Below are 19,923 nucleotides of genomic sequence, written 5' to 3'. Positions count from 1 at the left end.
CCCTCCCCATCTTCAATGGGAGAACAAATGTTCAGTCGTCTTCAATGTGCCATCTGCAGATGGGAAAGCAACCTCTCTATGTATTTAATTAAAGGCCCGTCTCTTCTGTTGGATATCCATATTGGGTTATCTGTGTGTGTCTGTCTTCCCGTAGTGCAGGGACCGACCGTACCCAAGAGCGTTGACTCTCTCGTCCTGAGTATCAACAACCAGCAGAGAAAGTCGGCACCCAACGCTGTCAGTTATTAATTGATGGGCAGCACGGGAGTGGGGCATTGAATGCACATGATAAAGGCAGAATCAGCCAGATGTGACTGGGATGATTGAAAATTGTAAAGGCTCTGACAAAGAAGAGTTCGTTTAATCCAGTGGTCATTGGGGCCCCAGGGAAAAGCCAGCCTGCGTAGAGCAAATGATTAAGTCTCTGGATTGAGAGGGCCCTGGAATCCAATTCTGACTAATGCCCGCTGGGACCTGGTTTTGCATGGCACTCCCTCGTCCAGCATCCCGGCTGAGAACGAGGCCTTCCAGCTGTGAACATTGCAGCCCACAGACAGACACTCATCTGTCTTGAACAAGGCCTTGAGTTTGGAGCCAGCCAGCAAGATCCCACGTGTAAACCCTGAGGAGGAGGCAACATGGGGGCGAGGAGGGAAATTGACCTGGTGGATCCGCAACTCCCCTTGGCAGTTAGGTCTTCAGTGGGAAAGAGCTGACTCAGCCCAGCCAGATTTACTTCCAAAAAGGCCTAATTGCTGCTATGGTTAGCACTCATTTTACTGTGGGGAACCCAGAGCTGGGCGCAGGGGCTGTGGGGAAGAAGCTGGTCATGGACTCCTTTCTCTTGCATTCCCTCCTTCTCTTGTGGGTTGCGTTGGATCTCGACAGGCTGGGGTGGCCAGGGGAGGTCACAGGCCTTGGAAAGCGTCATCACCTGCGGCCCAGACCTACACCCAGGTTCCTGCCACCTGCAACTTACAACACCTCGAAGGCAAAACTAACAAGGACGGAGTAGAAAGTCAGGAAAGATCACAGGTTCCAGAATGAGCTCCTCTGATCACTCTGATGATAAGAGGCATGGGAGGGGCTCTAACAGTCCTCCACTTTCAAGCTCCACCCCTGGAGATTCAGGTGTCAGGGGTCTGGCAGGGGAGACTAACAAATGCGTATTTTAACAAGGAACGCATGGAGGGGTGAAGGGCATCATTTGGGAGATTTGAAAAACACTACAGCCCCGCCCCCCAGCAGGAAAGCAAAAAAAAAAAAAAAAACTGAGGATTAGGGGGTGGTCTTTGGAGGGGGCCGCCACTTCAAGCTGAAGGATGAGAGGCTGTCAGTGATAACAGTACCCCATGATACTTAACAGAACTGCTAGCATGGTCTTTGGCATCAGGAAAACTGAGGTTGGAAACCCAGCTTTGCTGTGTGACCTTGGAAGGTTAACTCAGTATCCCACAGCCTCACTTTGCTCATCCGTAAAATAGGAATAATTTTTCCCTAATAAGGTTGAGAAAGAATAAAATGAGGTAATGGGTAAAAAAGCATTTAGCACATGCCTGGCACATACGCAGCACTCAGCAAAGCAATCAAAAATAAAATGTTATAAGTATCGCTATAATTACGGCCAAGGGCACGCCGATGTGCTTTAAATCATTTGTATTCCATCCTTCCCCTCCCTCAACTCCGTCACTTGTAATCAAGGGGACATTTTTGTGAAAGGACTGGCAGAAACTAATATAGCCACAGGACCCAACAAAACTCACAAACCAGGGTCAGGATCAAAGCACTCACCTCACCCTCTCTGGCAAGATTAGCAAAAGACTCGAAGAATAACTGCCAATTACCTGATCGTTCCCCAGATCAACAGAGTCCGAGCTGGAGGACCTGACTAGTGTGACCTAGTCTGGCTGCCCACTTGACACAGACAGAGGAGATGGAGAGAAGATGAAACCCACACGGTTATGCTAGGGAAGATCGGCCAAAGTTGGAGCACCATCTGGGTCCCCCAACCCCGGGTGCATCCAAGCTCCGTGCATCAAACCACAGCTGGAGCCTGGGAGCCAGGTGTCCCGACCCCTCCTCCTCCTTCCTCTTTTGGCCCCTTTACTTTCTCCTCGCTGCACAGTCTACAGAGATGGTCAGCATCAATCATTTAATAAAAGTGACAGTACACACAAAAAGCACAGCTCTGGAGCAGACCCACGTCTGATCTAATCCTATGAGGTAGATGGGGTAGCTCTGTTAAGCAGAAGAGGCTTAATGGATTTGCCCAGGCTCACGTAGCGAGGGGACTGTTGAAGGCAGGATTCGAATCCAGGTCTATCTCTGAAGCCTCGATGCTTCCCACCTTGGACCAGGAAACCTGCTGGGCCCCTGAATGACCTTGATCTGCCCTTAGGTCAGGCACACACTCCCTGTCCTCCCCCGGGCCGCTTCCTGCCCTGGCACAACTGGGAGCCTGGCACGCACACTGGCTGGTAATCAATGTGACCCAACAGGAACATTTGTTGATGCCAATTGCACACTGTTGCAGTCTATATAGATTAAGCCACTGCCGGCCGACTCCATGAAAGTAAATGAGCCTTTCCAACGGCGGCGGAAATAAATTTAAATGACAGTGCTAAAGGGCCCAGAGACTGTAGCTGAGTGAGTGTCTGTCTGCAGAAAATCGACAAGGACAGCTATCCGTCCCAGGGCTTCCAGCCCAGGATGTAATTCCTCTCTGTCTCGAGATCATCATCGGGGATGCTCTGACCGCTCCGGCTTCCCACTGAAGGGCGCGAATACAGTGACAATAGCAAAGACAGTGACAGCAGTTGGCGCGCGCTAAGCACTCACTGTGGGAGGGGCACCCATAGGTGCACGTATGCAGGTACGCTTTACCTATGTCAACCTATTGAACAATGACGACCCTGGGAAACGGGGAGCAATAGCCCCGTTTTACAGCTGGGGAAACTGAGGCTCGGGGACGTCAAAGCCATGTACTAGCTTGCAATTGACAGCAGGTGGGGTCGGCTGGGTTGCTCAGACGGTTAAGCATCTGCCTTCAGCTCAGGTCGTGATCTCAGAGTCCTGGGATCGAGTCCTGCGTCGGACTCTCTGTTCAGCAGGGAGCCTGCTTCTCCCTCTGTCTCTGCCCGCCGCTCTCCCTGCTCGTGCTCTCTCTCTGTCAAATAAATAAATAAGATCTTTAAAAAAATAAATAAAATTACTAGGTGCTTTTACATTCAAGGCAAAAATAAATCACAGGTAGCTGGGTATACAGTGCCCAGCAAGGCCTGGCCCTGCGACTACCCTACCCTACCAGCTTTCTCTCCAGTCACCCTCCATCTGCTCCCCGTCGTATTCCTCTTTTGCGCTCCCCTCAACCAGGCCTCCATGCTCCTCCTGCATCCCTCTGTTCTGAACCTGTCTCATGATTCTGAATCTTCAAATCTTTCTGTGTCTCCCATAGGTCAATTTTTAATTATTCAGTAAAAAAAAAAAAAAGAAGAAGAAGTGCCATCCCCCAATCCTAGGACAGTATAGTCCTGAGCCAGGGCACGCAGCTTGGAGAAAAGAGCGTGGGCTTGTTACAACTCATCCTTCGTGGGAGATGTTTGTGTAATGAACAACCTGCCCAACTGTACACAGTGATCCTGCCCCACAGAGTTAGAGGCCTGTTGTCTCTGCTCTGTTAGCATGCAGAGCTTCTCTCTTTCTAAACATCTATCACACCGAATATGGTTATTTCTCCTTTCCTATTACCCCTTTCAGTACATATACAACTGGCATGTGAGACTCTTGTGCCCTTGGTTTCTGTAACCCTAATGCTTAGCTGGGGCCTGGCAGGATCAACTGTAAGTCTCCATGGTCAGCAAAAGGAAGAAAGGAAGGAAGCGGGAGAGAGAAAAAAAAAAAAGGAGAGGGAGGGAGGGTCAGGAGAGAGGGAAGGGGGCAGCCCCCATGTCTGTCCTGGCGTCTTGGCAAGTTTTGGGCGCCACCTTAGGCCCCTGCGTCAGGAGCTGGAGGACCTAACCCCCACCACCGGCCCCAAGCTAACAGGTGTCTTTTCTCCTCTTCCCCAGATGGGCCCCGGGAAGGAGACACTGGCCCTTCGGGTGCTTCCCTTCTGCCCTCGGGAGCGCTGAGGAGTAGCAGTGGTCTGAGCAAAGAGAGCCTCGAAGAGAAAGTGACTTTGGCCCCTCTGAATCCAGCGCAGTCGGGGGAAGATCTTCGAGAGCCGGGGCTAGAAGGGGCAGTCCCTTCGGCCGCCCTGTCCACGCGGCTGCCGGAGGAGGCCGCCACCAAGCGCGCCCTCCCCTCCGGGAAGAAGCTGCCTTCGCTCAAGCAGGTGAACTCGGTCAGGAAACAGCTGCGGCCCAAGGCCACCTCCACGGCAGCTGTCCAGAGGGCGGCGTCCCCGCCTGCATCCTCGGGCCTGGGGCTCCTCTCCTCCGACACCGAGAAGCCCCGCGCCCCGGGAGACCCCGAGCCCGCCGCCTCCGAGGAGCCCCTCTGGCTGGACCGGAAGGCAGGTGCGGTCCCCACGACGCCCGCACCCCTGCAGATCTCCCCCTTCACCTCGCAGCCCTACATGGCCCACACGCTCCCCCAGAGGCCCGACCCCGGGAAGTCTGCGGCGCCTGATGATGCCCCCGAGGCTCCCCCAGAAGATGCCAGTCCCATGACCTTAATGGACAAAGGCGAGAACGAACTGACCGGGTCAGCCTCAGAGGAGAGCCAGGAGACCACGACATCCACCATCATCACCACCACAGTCATCACGACTGAGCAGGCCCCGGGTAGGCAACCCCCAGACCCTCCAGCCCTCCTGCTGAAGCCACGAGGCACCCACTCTGTGCAAGGCATGGCGGGAGCCGGGCCAGGGAGATCCAGGCCCCACCATCACTTACCATCTATTGAGCACTGACTGTGAGCTTGACGCTGTGTCTCAGAATTAATATCCCCATTTTATTTTTTCTTTTTTTTTTAAAGATTTTATTTATTTATTTGAGAGAGAGAATGAGATAGAGAGAGAGCATGAGAGGGGAGAGGGTCAGAGGGAGAAGCAGACTCCCTGCCGAGCAGGGAGCCCGATGCGGGACCCGATCCCGGGACTCCGGGATCATGACCTGAGCCGAAGGCAGTCGCTTAACCAACTGAGCCACCCAGGCGCCCTATTTTTTCTTTTCTTTTTTTTTTAATTTTTATTGTTATGTTAATCACCATATATTACATAATTTGTTTTGGTGTACTGTTCCATGATTCATTGTTTGTTCATAACACCCAGTGCTCCATGCAGAATGTGCCCTCCTCAATACCCATCACCAGACTAACCCATCCCCCCACCCTCCTCCCCTCCAGAACCCTCAGTTTGTTTTTCAGAGTCCATCATCTCTCCTGGTTCGTCTCCCCCTCTGACTTACTCCCCTTCATTCTTCCTCTCCTGCTATCTTCTTCTTTTTTTCTTAAAATATGTTGCGTTATTTGTTTCAGAAGTACAGATCTGTGATTCAACAGTCTTACACAATTCACAGCGCTCACTGTAGCACATACCCTCCCCAATGTCTATCACCCAGCCACCCCATCCCTCCCACCCCCGACCACTCCAGCAACCCTCAGTTTGTTCCTGAGATTAAGAATTCCTCATATCAGTGAGGTCATATGATACATGTCTTTCTCTGATTGACTTATTTCACTCAGCATAACACCCTCCAGTTCCATCCACGTCGTTGCAAATGGCAAGATCTCATTCCTTTTGATGGCTGCATAATATTCCATTGTGTATATATACCAACTCTTCTTTATTCATTCATCTGTCGATGGACATCTTGGCTCTTTCCACAGTTTGGCTATTGTGGACATTGCTGCTATAAACATTGGGGTGCACGTACCCCTTCGGGTCCCTACATTTGTATCTTTGGGGTAAATACCCAGAAGTGCAATTGCTGGATCGAATGGTAGCTCTAATTTCAACTGTTTGAGGAACCTCCATACTGTTTTCCAGAGGGGTTGCACCACCTTGCATTCCCACCAACAGTGTAGGAGGGTTCCCCTTTCTCCACATCCCCGCCAACATCTGTCGTTCCCTGACTTGTTAATTTTAGCCATTCTGACGGGTGTGAGGTGGTATCTCATTGAGGTTTTGATTTGGATTTCCCTGATGCCGAGCGATGTTGAGCACTTTTTCATGTGCCTGTTGGCCATTTGGATGTCTTCTTTGGAAAAATGTCTGTTCATGTCTTCTGCCCATTTCTTGATTGGATTATTTGTTCTCTGGGTGTTGAGTTTGATAAGTTCTTTATAGATTTTGGATACTAGCCCTTTATCTGATATGTCATTTGCAAATATTTTCTCCCATTCCGTCGGTTGTCTTTTGGTTTTGTGGACTGTTTCTTTTGCTGTGCAAAAGCTTTTTATCTTGATGAAATCCCAATAGTTCATTTTTGCCCTGGCTTCCTGTGCCTTTGGTGATGTTTCTAGGAAGAAGTTGCTGCAGCTGAGGTCAAAGAGGTTGCTACCTGTGTTCTCCTTTAGGATTTGGATGGACTCCTGTCTCACGTTTAGGTCTTTCAACCATTTGGAGTCTATTTTTGTGTGTGGTGTAAGGAAATGGTCCAGTTTCATTCTTCTGCATGTGGCTGTCCAATTTTCCCAACACCATCTGTTGAAAAGACTGTCTTTTTTCCACTGGACATTCTTTCCTGCTTTGTCAAAGTAATATCCCCATTTTAAAGATGAGACAATTGAGACTCAGAGACATCAAGCAAGTTGCCCGAGACCACACAGCTCAAGAGTGGGATTCAAACCCTTTTCAGCTTGGAATAGAATCCTTTAACCTGCCTGAAGGCCCTAGCCTTTTCAAAGTGCCTTTTTTTTTTTAAAGATTTATTTATTTATTGAGAGAGAGAGAGCACACGCGTGCATGTGCGCACGCATGGGGGGAGGGGCAAAGGCAGAGGGAGAGAGAGAATCCTCAAGCAGATTCCCCCTTGAGGTGGAGCCTGATGCCAGGCTTGATCTCAAGACCCCGAGACCACCACCGAAGCCAAAAGCAAGAGTCTGATGCCCAACGACTGCACCAGCAGGCGCCCCTCAAAGTGCTTTTACTTTGACCATTACAGGTACTTCTCCAGACTTGGTAAAATGCACTTCTGTGTCCCAGTCTTACTTCTGTCTTCTTTTCTGTCTTCAAACAGAGAAGACAGACACCAACTTTTCAATCGTAGGTGGGTTTTGGACAAATGCATTGTGGCCTCTCCTTAAAAAGTGTAAGTTCTGGGTTTGAATCCTGCTCCCTGTGTGAGCTTGGCCCAGACACTGCCACTCTCTGAGCTTCGGTTTATGTATCTCTAAAATGGGGATGAAATGTCAGGCCCTGCAAGGATGAATGGGGTGGGCCCTGTACACCGGGTAGGATGGTGCCTAGGGGTATGGAGTAAGCAATCATGCTGTGTCAACTCTCGCAGTTTTGATTTTCATGTTGATTCTGGGGCTGAAGGAGAATTAGCAGCAGTGGGAGGGAGGGGGACAGGTGAATTCAGGTGTCTCAGAAGCCGGGGGCCACACCGCAGCCCATCTGAGACATGACATCTGAGCTGTCCTCTGTGTCCTAATGAAAGTCCTTCCTCCAGCTCCCTGCAGTGTGAGCTTCTCCGATCCTGAAGGGTACATCGACTCCAGTGACTACCCACCGCTGCCCCTCAGCGGCTTCCTGGAGTGTACGTACAACGTGACGGTCTACACTGGCTACGGTGTGGAGCTCCAGGTAACTGCAGAAAGGTGCCCAGATAGTGCCTGACTCTTCTAGCAGGAAGTCTCCAGAGGGTTGTCTGACTCAGGTTTACTGTTATCATCCTAACTGATTTGGTTCCTTCTTTGCCCTAAGCAGGGCAACTTGAGCTGAATGAATAGGAGTTGAATGAGTGAATGAATAGGAGTTCCCAACTCAATGCACAGCTGAAATAGGCACATGTGGAGGAGGGGGACCTGTTGATAAATTGTGAGGCATTATACTCAGAAGGAAAGTCCTCTTATACCCTGTATCAAACACAGACACACACACACACACACACACACACACACACGCACACACACGCACACACGCACACACACGCACACACACATAGGGAAGCCCCACCAATTCAATCTGATTCATAAAATTTTGCCTGTAAGTGAAGAATGGAAAAGCAGAGTGGCAGAGTGCTCAAACATCTGGGTTTAAGTCCCAACTCTACCCGTGAAAACTGTGTGACTCTGGGCAAGGGACTTTACCTCTCTGAGCCTCGGTCTCTCCATCAGGAAAATAGAGATGATAATGCTACTACTTTACAGATTTTCAGGGTGGTACAAATATGACAACGCCCAGAGCATTCAGCCAGAGAGCCTTGCTCGGTGTATGTTACCAATTATCCTCACCCTAGTTCCTGGCCTTCCCCAATTGACCACCCCCCATTTTTGAAAAAAGGAACAAGGAGGGGTGCCTGGGAGTGGGGAACTGTCCAGCTCACTGCCCCACAGGAGAGGACCGGAAAAGAAAGCTCATACCACTTCGTGGTGACAGACCCTTCCAGGCCAAGCTTGGAGGTCTGGATATGTATCTTTTTCTAATGGACAATAAAAAGCCCTCAAAAGTTTTTGAACTGGGCTGGTTGTGACCTAACCAGAACTTTATTTTAGGGAAGTTTTTCTGACTTGCATGGGAAGGATAAAAGGTAAGCCCCTCAGCAGCAGAACCTGTGGTCTTTCCAGCCCCCAGAGCTTAGCACAGTGTGTGGCACATAGTAGGTACTTCATAAATGTTCATGGAATTAAAATGAGCTGGAGGAAAGTTACAGCCCATCTGAATCTGGCACTCGATGGTCCCTTTCCTTCCACTTGGTGTCTAACACTGTATGGAGCTCTTTACCAGGTACAGAGTTCCTTCACTGAGTACCTACTATGTACCAGCCGTGGCTATTGGGGGATAGCCCAGTAGGAGGGATATGGTGGTGTGCAAACTGATGCAGTACCTCCCCTAAAGGAGTTCACTGTTGTATGATTGAGACAGACATACTTAGAAGACATTAGAATGCTTGAAAAGGTCTCTTGTGGGTATTTATAGGGGATGTTATAGCATCACAGTGCACAGACGGGCAGGCTTCTTGGTAGCAGGGAAGGTCTCACAGGGAAGGGCAATTTTAGTGGGGCTTTGGTGAATGAATAGGAGTTCATCAAAAAGGAAAAAAGAGTAAGGTGTATAATCTGCACGAAGAAGGGCTCGTGGGGGAGGCCAGCCCTGCCTGGGTGAGGGGCAGAGGGACTGGGATCCCAGACCTCACTAGGAGAGGCATAAAAATCCAAACTGGGCACTGGGAACTGACTAAAGTTCCCACACAGCCCCTACTCCACTTGTATATAAATCCAGTCTGCAGTTCTTTGCGGAAGTTCTGGGAGTTAGAGCCACCGTTTTATAGCATAAGAGAGTGGCTTTGAGAATGCCCTGGAAAGGAGCCCCCCACTCCCTCTTACCAGTTCATGCAGAAAGGGGAAAAATGAATTCAACCTACATAAATATTTATTGAGCAACTGCTATGTGCCAAGCACTCTTCTGGGCACTGGGGACACGGAACAAATGGGGGGAAAAATACCTGCCTTCATGGAGCTTACATTCTGGTGGAATGCCTTATTCTGTCTTCCTGGAGTTTGGGCTTCAGGCACAAGCTGATCAAGCCCTTGCCCTCCCCCCACCATCTCCAGGAGCACTTACCCCAGCTGCCAGTGTGCAGGAGGCTCTCTTACAGGACTCATCCATGGACACTTACAGATGTTTGCAGTACCTTTGCCCTGCAGCTTGGGTTCACACTGGTCCCCCAGTCTTTGGGGAGATGAGGGGAGTCTAGATGTTTCCAGGGCTCTAGATGTTTCCAAGGGGGCTTGTCTGTCCCCTTGACTAGGGGCTGGCTGAAGGCTACTGTGTTGGCATCATCTGGGGTCCTCTGGGAGCTGCACAGCCTGGAAGGACCCTGTCTCAAGCACAACTCAGAGTTTCTGTCTGCCCCTGCCTGTCCGCAGGTGAAGAGCGTGAACCTGTCTGACGGCGAGCTGCTCTCCATCCGCGGGGTGGATGGTCCCACCCTGACTGTCCTGGCCAACCAGACTCTCCTGGTAGAGGGACAGGTTATCCGAAGTCCCACCAACACCATCTCTGTCTACTTCCGGACCTTCCAGGATGACGTCCTTGGGACTTTTCAGCTGCACTATCAGGGTAAGCTTGCACCAAGGCTAATGGAGGTGGGGGAGGAGCCGTAGCTGTTTGTCTCAGTTTCCCTCTGGAGCCAAGGATTCTCAAACTTTTCATGCCGGGGATCCCTCTGGCAGTTTGGTAAAACCTCTGGACCCCGTCTCAGAATCATGTTTTTGAAAGCATAAAATAAAATCTACACAATTAAAAACGAAACCAGTCAGATTGAATTACAGTTGTCAAAATATTGTTTTAATCTGCGATGTCATAATCCCTGTGCTTCTTTATTAACACATTAAATAATAATCTCCCCCGGCAGCTCTGATAATTACTATAATTCCAAAGTACTGAGGAACATAAGAAATATGCCAAGATATCTACTATGATATGAAAATATCTGTGATTTCTCTTGGTGACGAAGTCACTGGTTCTACAAATAGGTCACAGTCTGTTGCCTACATATGTGGTTGAAGGAAATACCACAGTTCGGTTAAAGGTAAATGGAAAACCAGCAAACCACTTTTTTCCATTCAGATCGGCGGCTCCTGAATTTTATAAGTGAATCCCCAGGGGGCGCATGGCCTTCCAGTAAAGAGCCTCAACCCCTGGGGGGTCCGGCTCTCTCTTTTCTTCTGCAATGTTTCTTTCTTTCCTTTTTGTCTGTTTCTGAGACTCCTCTCTTGCTTTGTGTTCGTCTTGCTCGTCTCTCTCCCTTGCTTCTTCCTTCTCGGTCCCCTCCCTCTTTTTTTTTGCCTCTTTTGCTTCTTCCTTTCCTTCTCTCTGTCTCTTCTTTCCTTCCTTCCATTCTTCCTTCCTTCTGGCTGGCTGATTCTCTCTCTCTCTCTCCCTCTCATCCCATTTTCCTACCACTGGAGCCCTTCCCATGCATGACCTCAGGTTACTTCCCTGAGCCAGAAGCTCCTCTTTGTCCTTGCCGGATACCTGCATGGAGAGTGGAGTCCGCCCTCACACATCTGGATATTTGGGCACCGTCCATGTTGGCATCATACTGACTGAACATCTGGAAAAACAGTTCTCTTGAAACTTTGCCCTTGGATGTTTCTGAAACAGGGGGATGAGTGTCTATGAGAGTACCTGCCTCATCACCACTTTCCAAGACTGAGACAACCCGCTGTTGTCTTTGTTCATTACAGAATGGAGGTGAAGAAATAGCTTGTAGAGCCCTTGGGTTGGATGTAATCCTCCCAGTGAGTTCTGGGATCACTGATACCTCATGCAGCGGGAGTGATCAGACCACACAGCCGAAAGGGGCAGCTAGGATGGATTTCACATCCTCTTAGGAAAATTGAGGAGCTCAGCATGGCCAGCTAGAGCCTTCTACAGCCCCCGGCTAGTTGTTGGACTAAGGAGGCTCTTCCACGGTGTTTCCTGCTTAATCCTTACTGCCACCGGTGAGGTAGGGACGACTGTCAACTCCACTGGAAAGATGAGGAAAGCCAAGTTCAGGGCACTGTGTCCCTTTCTCAAGGTCACACAGTTTCTAAGGAATGGAGGAAGAACATAAACTCACATTGGTCTCCTCCAAAGGCCACGCCTGTGTGTGCCAGGACGGTTATTTTCAGGCTGTCCTATCCTTTAGTATTTCCTGAAGAGCTGCCTATTCTAGTTCTGGTCCAAGCGTGTGTGCATTTTTAACAAACACCGAAGACGTTCGTGCTGGTAGGACTAAACTTACCTGAGTCATATGGCCCCTCCTACACCCAAGGAGAAGGCCGTTCTGCGTCCACATGGAGAGAGGCTCACAAGAGGTGTGGGAACTCATTTTTCACCCCAAACCTGTGGTCTCTGGTTAGACAAGGTGGGGAACTTGGAGCCCAGAAAAAGTGCCAATCTGGCGGTCTCATCATATGATCAACGAGAATTCCAAAAATACCCACATACTGCCCCCCGCCAGTGCTCTGGAGTCCGCAGGGGCCTCATCTTTTCTCCTCAGCACAAATTGGCTCCCGGGATGTGAGTCATGTTCTTCCTCTCCCCGCTCCTAAGGGATAACCGTCTGCCTTTGCATTTCTTCCAGCCTTCATGCTGAGCTGCAATTTTCCCCGCCGGCCCGACTACGGGGATGTCACGGTGATGGACCTGCACCCGGGCGGGGTGGCCCACTTCCACTGCCACCTGGGCTATGAGCTCCAGGGCGCCAAGACGCTGACTTGCATGAACGCCTCCAAGCCACACTGGAGCAGCGAGGAGCCCGTCTGTTCAGGTACGCTCCCACCTCGCCGGACCAGACAGGGATAGTTCCCTCAGGGGCGAGACAACAACCCCAGGGCATTAGACTGACCTTAGGGATGGGCGCACAGCCCAGGGGAAGAGACTGCCCCCAAGACGGACAACCGCTGCCGTTGAAATCTTTAGTTTGTGAAAAAGTACACATCACCTAAAATTTACCATTAGCCACACTTAGCACATCGGAAACGCCATGCAACCATCACCACTCTGTAGTTCTAGAACATTTTCGTCACCCCAGAAGGAAACCTTATACCCATTAGCACTCGCTCCCCACTTTCCCCTCCCCCCCCAACAATGCTTGGCAACCACCAACATGCTTTCTGTGTCAACGGACATGCCTATTCTGGACATTTCGTGTAAAGGAGAACATACAGTATGTGGTCTTTTGCAACTGGCTTCTTTCGCTCAGGATCGTGTGTTTGAGATTCACCCATGTTGTAGCATGGGTCAGTACCTTGTTCCTTTTTGTGGCTGAGCCATATGCCCGTGTGTGGCTATCAGTGTATTCATTGGTGGACGCTGGAGTTTTCCCCACTTTTTGGCGATGATGAGTAACGCTGCTGTGAACCTCTGTGTACCAGTTTTTGTGTGGACGTATGTTTTCGTTTCTCCTGGGTCCACACCTGGGAGTGGAACCACTGGATCATATGGCAGTTCTGTGTTTAACTTTTTAGGGAATTGTAAAACTCTTTTCCGCAGAGGCTTCTCCTTTTGGCTTTCCCACCTGGCTTGTATGAGAGTTCCGATTTCTCCACATCCTTGCCAGCACTTACTATGTTATTATGTTTTGTTTTCATGATCCTAGCTGTCCTGGTGGGCATGAAGCTTTCTCACTGTGGCTTTGATTTGCATTTCCCTGATGGCTAATGATGCTGAGCAACTTTCCTGTGCTTCTTGGCCATTTTGTAGATCTCCTAAGGGAAGTACCTATTCAAGTCTTTTGCCTGTTTTTTTTTTTAACTTTTTGTTTTTTTATTGTTGTTCTTTATATATTCTGGATGTTAGATCCTTATCAGGAATGTGATTTGCATATATCTCGTCCCACCCTGTGGGTTGTTTTTTCACTTCTTTTTTTTTAATTAATTTATTTATTTGAGAGAGAGGGAGACCATGAGCAGGGGCAGGGGCAGAAGGAGAGGGAGAAAGAGACTCCACAAGCAAGCTCCCTGCTGAGTGCGGAGCCCAACTCCACTCAGGGCTTAATCCCAGGACCCTGAGATCACGACCTGAGCCGAAACCAACAGTCAGGTGCTTAACCGATGCACCACCCAGGCGCCCCATGTTTTTTCACTTCTTGATAGTGTTCGCTGATGCAGAAAAGCTTTTTATGTTGACAAAGTGGAATTTATCTATTTTCTTCTTCTGTGTCTGTGCTTTTGGTGTGCCTGCTGCCACATTTTGAACCCAGTCAATAGATACTGAGACATTGCCAGGGCTGCCATAAATGTTCACAGCAATGCTACGTGATGAGAACCATTACTTCCATTTTACAGATGAGGAAACAGAGGCTCATGGAGGTGAAGTCACTTGCCCAAAGTCACCAGACAGAAATTGAAACGAGTCCAGAGCCCTTCTCTCTTGAGTTGTTTTTCTCAAAGCGTGGTCTACAGACCAGCAAGATGATTACCAATACATAATCATGGACCCCCTACAGGACCAGCTAAATCAAAATCTACATTTTAGCATGCCCTTGTGTGATTCACACGTACATTATAGATTGAGGAGCTCTGGGTTATGTCACACCGTCCCTGTACCTCTAGGCATAGCCTTGACCATCCTCAGCTCTCAAGAGAGCAAAACCCTATTAGATTCTCAAAAGTTCCAATGGTGGTCAGGAGAGCATAGGTCGCCTGTAATAACTGAGCACCTACTGTGTGCCAGGGCACGAGCCAAGAACAAGGAGACTACTGGGAATAATAATAAATTATTCCTTCCTTCCAGGCATTCAGAGTCAGGGGAATCTGAAAGCAAATGAGGCCTGATGACACATTCCGAGATTTGATTGTTGCAGTGTTGTTCCCCCAAGTACCTTCAGAATTTTTCTTCTTTGCTTTTTAACAAAAGGAAAAAATCCAAACGATAGGGCAGTTGGGCTCTGTGCCTCTCTCACGTTAATTTTTATCTATGTGTGAAATCAGAGAGGAATTAAGCCTCAATTTGTGCTAAGAAAGATGGATGGGGAGCCACTGCTGGCAAATTGAAGCCAAACAGAGCCATCAGTTGGCTTAATAAGGCAAGGAAGGGGAGCAGAGAGGCAGCCGATGAGCAACAGCTTGTGGAGGACAGATGGCCGGTGCCCCCCACCAGGGACAGTGTCCTCCGTCTCCTCAGCTCCTGAGCCATTGGACAACAATGCTGGCTGTGTTTTCAGCACCTACTCTGTGCCAGGAATGGTGCCAGGTCCCCTACATGCATCATTTCATTGAATCCTCACCACAGCCCTATAAGCAGGGTGGAATCATTAACATGTTTTAATAGTGAACTTGAGGTTCACAGAGTTTCCGTTCTAGATCCACAGCAGGTGAGTGGCACAGGTGGGGTTTAAACCTCTACTTTAGGACAGGAAGGCAGTCAGGAAAGAGACAGACAGAAATGCACACAGAGACACAGACGGACAGGCAGACAGACAGACAGAAGCATTCGCGCGCGTGCGCGCGCGCGTACACACACACACACACACACACACACACACACACACACACACACACACACACACACACACACACACACTTCTGTCCATGGCTGAAAGAAGTATTTGGGGAGGTGGGGGTGAGGAAGGGGCTTCTTGGCAATGTCTTTGCTGTAAATCAGCACAATCCAGAGCAGAACAGAGAGCTATCTACCTTTTTCGCCCACTGCAAGTCCTTATTAGTCATGCAATCATTCAACAAACATTTAATGAGACCCAAGTATCTCCTAAAAATAAGAAACAGACTACTTCCTCACATTGGTCTATCTCCCTCCCGTTCACAAATTATTTTTTAATATTTCTTCATTCAATTTTATGATAAAAGTAAGATATATTCTGATTAAAAAATTTTCAAGAAATTCAAAAGTGTAAAGATAGAAGCAAATCACTTTTATATTTATGGTCTCAATAGATTTTTGCAATTAGCTCATTGAAATAGGTGTGGCAGACAGACCATTTTGTAACTTGTTTTTCCCCCACTTAAAATATAGGGAGCATTTTTCTATATTCTCAAGTATTCTTTAAGAACATGATTTTTAATAGCAAGTGAATGGAGTGCATTTATTCCACCAAATAGCTGTGTGTGGACATGTGTGTTGCTTCTCATTTTTCCCTCTTAAAAGCATGCCAGCAGTGAACACTCTCATTCATAAATCTTGGTGAAAATCTCCAAATCTTCTTTTTAACATAAATTCCTGGAACTTTAATGACTAAGTCAGAGTTTGGGAACATACTTTCTAGATTTTTCTCCAAATTGCTCTCCTGAAAGGTCATAGCAATTTGCATTCTAACCAGTTATGAGTGAGAGTGCCCATTTCCCACCATGTTTCCCATTGGCAAGTTATGACTGCCTTTTACCTTGACCAATCAGGTGGATGAAAATAGAATACAATCTAGATTTTCCTTTCTTTCATTATGAATGAGGCTGCATTTTTAGTGCTTACTAAATACTAAAAGTGTATTTCTTCTTTTGTGGACTGCCTATTTATGTCCTTGATTACCATCTTATAGTGAAGAATCAGGGCACAGCCAGTGCCATGGAAGAATCCTTAAATCACAGTTGCTCCCTACCATGGAACACACAAGGGGGTGGATCCAGTCATGGCATGAGGTCTCCTCTCAAACAGGATGAAACTCATCCAAGATGAGAAACATTTTACCATGTCTCCCTCTTCCAATCCTGTTGCCTTCCACCGAGGGGTAGGGGTGAGGATCTCTCTCTCTGCTCTCCTCTCATGATCACCCCCCCCTATTTTCCACCCCCAGCCCCTTGTGGAGGGGCTGTGCACAATGCCACCATTGGCCGGGTCCTCTCCCCAAGTTACCCAGGAAACACTAATGGGAGCCAGTTCTGCGTGTGGACCATCGAAGCTCCAGAGGGCCAGAAGCTACACCTGCATTTCGAGAGGCTGTCATTGCATGAGAAGGACAGGTAAGCCTCTGAGGGCTTACCCCAGCAGCCTCCTTCCTTCCCAGAGTGTCGGAATGTGGCTAGGTATCTGGAGTCTTGAAATGGCTTGTGGAGGTAGAGAAAGGAAGGGCTGGGGAGGTTGGCAAGGATATTAGACACCATCTTTGATCTCCTCCTTTTACAGGTAAGGAAACTCGGACATACAGAGGGAAAGGGACTTGCCCCAGGGCGCATATCAGAATAGGGAAAGAGGCCTATTTCTCCTGCACATCCCTCTTTGCAGTTATCAAGGAGGGAGTACTCGCTGAGCACCTGCTCAGCACCCAGACACGCACTAAGCTCCATGGAGAACCGGAGAGAAGTAGCGAGACGTGGTTTCTGGTTTGATAGGAAACTGATGTGGAAATACTAGACAGGAAGGAGCTAGGGAGAAGTTACAAGGCGATACTTAAGCAAGAGCATGTCTGTAAACTCTAAGTAATACTCATAGAATCCAGAATCTTAAAACTTTCATAGTCTATGACTTTATGCTAGAATATTCTCAAATATTCTAGAAAATAGGGCTTTAGCTGCTTAGATTTGCTGCCTTAGGTTGTGTTCCCTTGGAAATGGACATGGAGACAAGGATGTTAGGGGAAGTTGCTCATTTGGGAGTTAATCCGAGGAAGCACTAGTAGAGGCATGGGACAGTGGGCAGGGAAGGGAAAGGAGTCAACACAGTTTGTGTTAATGAGCAAGTCACCATGGGGGCAGCTGGGGCTCTATCCACTGGGGGCCTCCAAGAAACTATTGAGCATGCCTCAGAGTGGTCCTTTTGGAGGGGTGAGGGAGCTGGGGTATTTATCTACCACCCCCCCATCCATCATTGGACGAGAGATGCTCCTGGACACATTAACTCCCCAGCACTGGCCCCCACCCTTTGAGCTGGTTGAGCTGACTGGGAAGCCGGGCCCCTCCTCATCCCAACCACGGTGGATACATGGCAAAATGAACAAACTGTGGCTTCAACATTTATGCATTTTGGTAACATTAGAAATTCATCTGGGCAGCATAAGATAAACCCTTTTTATGAGTCACGGTAAAAAAAAAAAAAAAAAACCTCAGAGGATTTTAAAATGTCTGTTTAGAACTCCATAAAAGAAATTTGTCTAATTTGTATACTATTTCTTTCCCTAGTTTTGCATAATTTCTTTAAAAATACCAAGACTAGCAAGGAGTCAAGTATCAAATGGTTTTAATAACAGTAAAAATGAATACCAACATTTTTTGTAGCACATTTTATTTTTCAGGGCACTTGATCCTGTCGTATTCTCAAAGCCCACCTGTAAAATAAGTAGGAGAGATGTTATGATCCCTCCTTTCACGGCTGTGGAAACTGAGGCCCACAATGTGCTGAGACTTACATAAACCCAATCGGTGGAGAATTAGGAAGTGAAAATCAGAACTCCTGATTCCACACACAGAGCTCTTAGGATATCAGAATAAAAGACAAAGCCTGTTAGGAGTCAAATGCTTAAAAAATTTGAATTATATACCTACTCCATCCTGGGCACATTATGCACATGGCCTCTAACCCCTATACTCTGATGTAAGTAGGTGTGATTGTACCCATTTTACAGATGAAGAAACAGAGACTCCGTGATGTGAAGTGTCCTTGTCCAAAGTCACACAGCTCAAAAGGTTACAGCACTGGGATTCTGGGTTGTCTGACTACCGTTCTTTCAGCCCATTAATCTCTTCTTCTCAATTAGTAATAATAATTAGTACCCATTAATTAGTTTGATTCATTACATCACACGCATCATTTTTCCTACAACTTTAGAATCCATCCATGAGTCTAGGACAAGCATTCTACAGAAGAGGAAACAGGTTGCCTAAGGTGGTGCAGCTTGTCTGAAGAAGTCGGGGGCGAAGTCGGGATCTGCGTCTGGAAATGAGGCTCCAGAGGTGGTATTCATTGTACAGGTGTAGTGATCCTCCTGTGCTTCCCCCTCCTCCCGCCAGGATGATGGTCTACAGTGGCCCCACCAACAAGTCTGCTCTTCTCTATGACTCCCTCCAAACCGAGAACGTCCCCTTTGAGGGTCTGCTGAGTGAGGGCAACAGCATCCGCATTGAGTTCACCTCTGACCAGGCACGAGCAGCCTCAGCCTTCAACATCCGGTTCGAGGGTGAGTGTCCCCGATGGCGTGGGCAAAGAGGAAGCATGGCAGAGCTGGGCTGGGTCCTGGGAGCTAGAAATCTGACCTGATAAGAGCAAAGGAGACCCAGGCGGCCAGACTGACCCTTTGACTTCCAAAGGCGGACTCTGCAGGGTTGGGAGGGCAGAAGTTTGGATTCCCATCTTAGAGATGAAAATAATGAGGTCCCAAAAAACGAAGTGAATGGTCCAAGGGCCCTGAGCAGGTCAGCTGGAATTGAAACACAGGATCTGGTGCCCATTTTCCTTGGAGTTTCCCTAAACAGCAAGAGGGGACCCATCTTCTGAGATCGAGCACTATGAGGAGCCCCTGCTTCATCTGAGCTGCTCCCCCTCTTTTGTATCCCCACCCTAGCCTTTGAGAAGGGCCACTGTTATGAGCCCTACATTCAGAATGGGAATTTCACCACATCTGACCCGACCTATAACATCGGAACCATAGTGGAGTTCACCTGCGACCCCGGCCACTCTCTGGAGCAGGGTCCAGCCATTATCGAGTGCATCAATGTGCGAGACCCCTACTGGAATGACACAGAGCCCCTATGCAGAGGTGAGTGGCCCCACTGTCCTTCTCCCAAGGTGCCTCAGGGACCTCCACCCCCTCAGATGAAAAGGCCAAGGGAGGAGTCTAGAAGTATATCGCAAATTTACATAACCAGTTTTAGCATTAGAACCCTTTCCAGGGCTCACTATCCTTTGGGTCAGATTTGCTGCCTGTCCTTAAGAAAATTCCAAAATTGATAAATTTTTAAAGGTGCCCCTTCCTCCAAGCACAGACCCTGTAGTAGTGCATAGCTTAGTGAAAAGATCTCTGCCTGGAGTTCAGCTCCTCTACACCCCCCTTGCTGTGTACTTTTGTGCAGTGCACAACCCACCCAACCACACATGGCAGCCCTGAGTTTAATTAATAATGATGATGATGATATTAATAATAGTCGACAAGGGCCACATGTGCATTATCTGATTTAATCCTCACTACGACCCTGTGAGGTACATAGCATTGACCCCATGTACAGGTGAGGAACCTGAAGCTGTGAAGTGATATTCCTAAGAACAGACTAAGGGTAACTGGCAGAGGTGGAAATGAAACTTGGGTCTTTTCTGTCCTCAGAGCCCTGTGCTCTGAGCCCCTCTGGACAGCACTGGCTGGGTAGAACCCTCATTTCCAT

The 19,923-nt window shown here is 48.5% G+C and overlaps 1 protein-coding gene across 1 annotated transcript in view; it reads left to right on the top strand.

Annotated features, from left to right (window-relative positions):
- The window catches only part of SEZ6L (seizure related 6 homolog like), a 183,206-nt gene that overhangs the window by 114,149 nt on the left and 49,134 nt on the right, over positions 1–19,923 (top strand). Inside the window, 7 exon segments of the mRNA XM_088019413.1 lie at positions 4,068–4,784; positions 7,617–7,750; positions 10,036–10,228; positions 12,243–12,428; positions 16,410–16,575; positions 18,559–18,725; positions 19,110–19,304. Of these exon segments, the coding sequence (XP_087875539.1) occupies positions 4,068–4,784; positions 7,617–7,750; positions 10,036–10,228; positions 12,243–12,428; positions 16,410–16,575; positions 18,559–18,725; positions 19,110–19,304 (1,758 nt within the window).

Source organism: Eumetopias jubatus, unplaced genomic scaffold (assembly GCF_037043125.1).
Source record: "Eumetopias jubatus isolate StellerSeaLion01/CBP00866 unplaced genomic scaffold, mEumJub1_p1.0 scaffold_16, whole genome shotgun sequence".
Lineage (NCBI taxonomy): Eukaryota > Metazoa > Chordata > Mammalia > Carnivora > Otariidae > Eumetopias > Eumetopias jubatus.
This window is presented reverse-complemented; position numbering and strand designations above follow the sequence as displayed.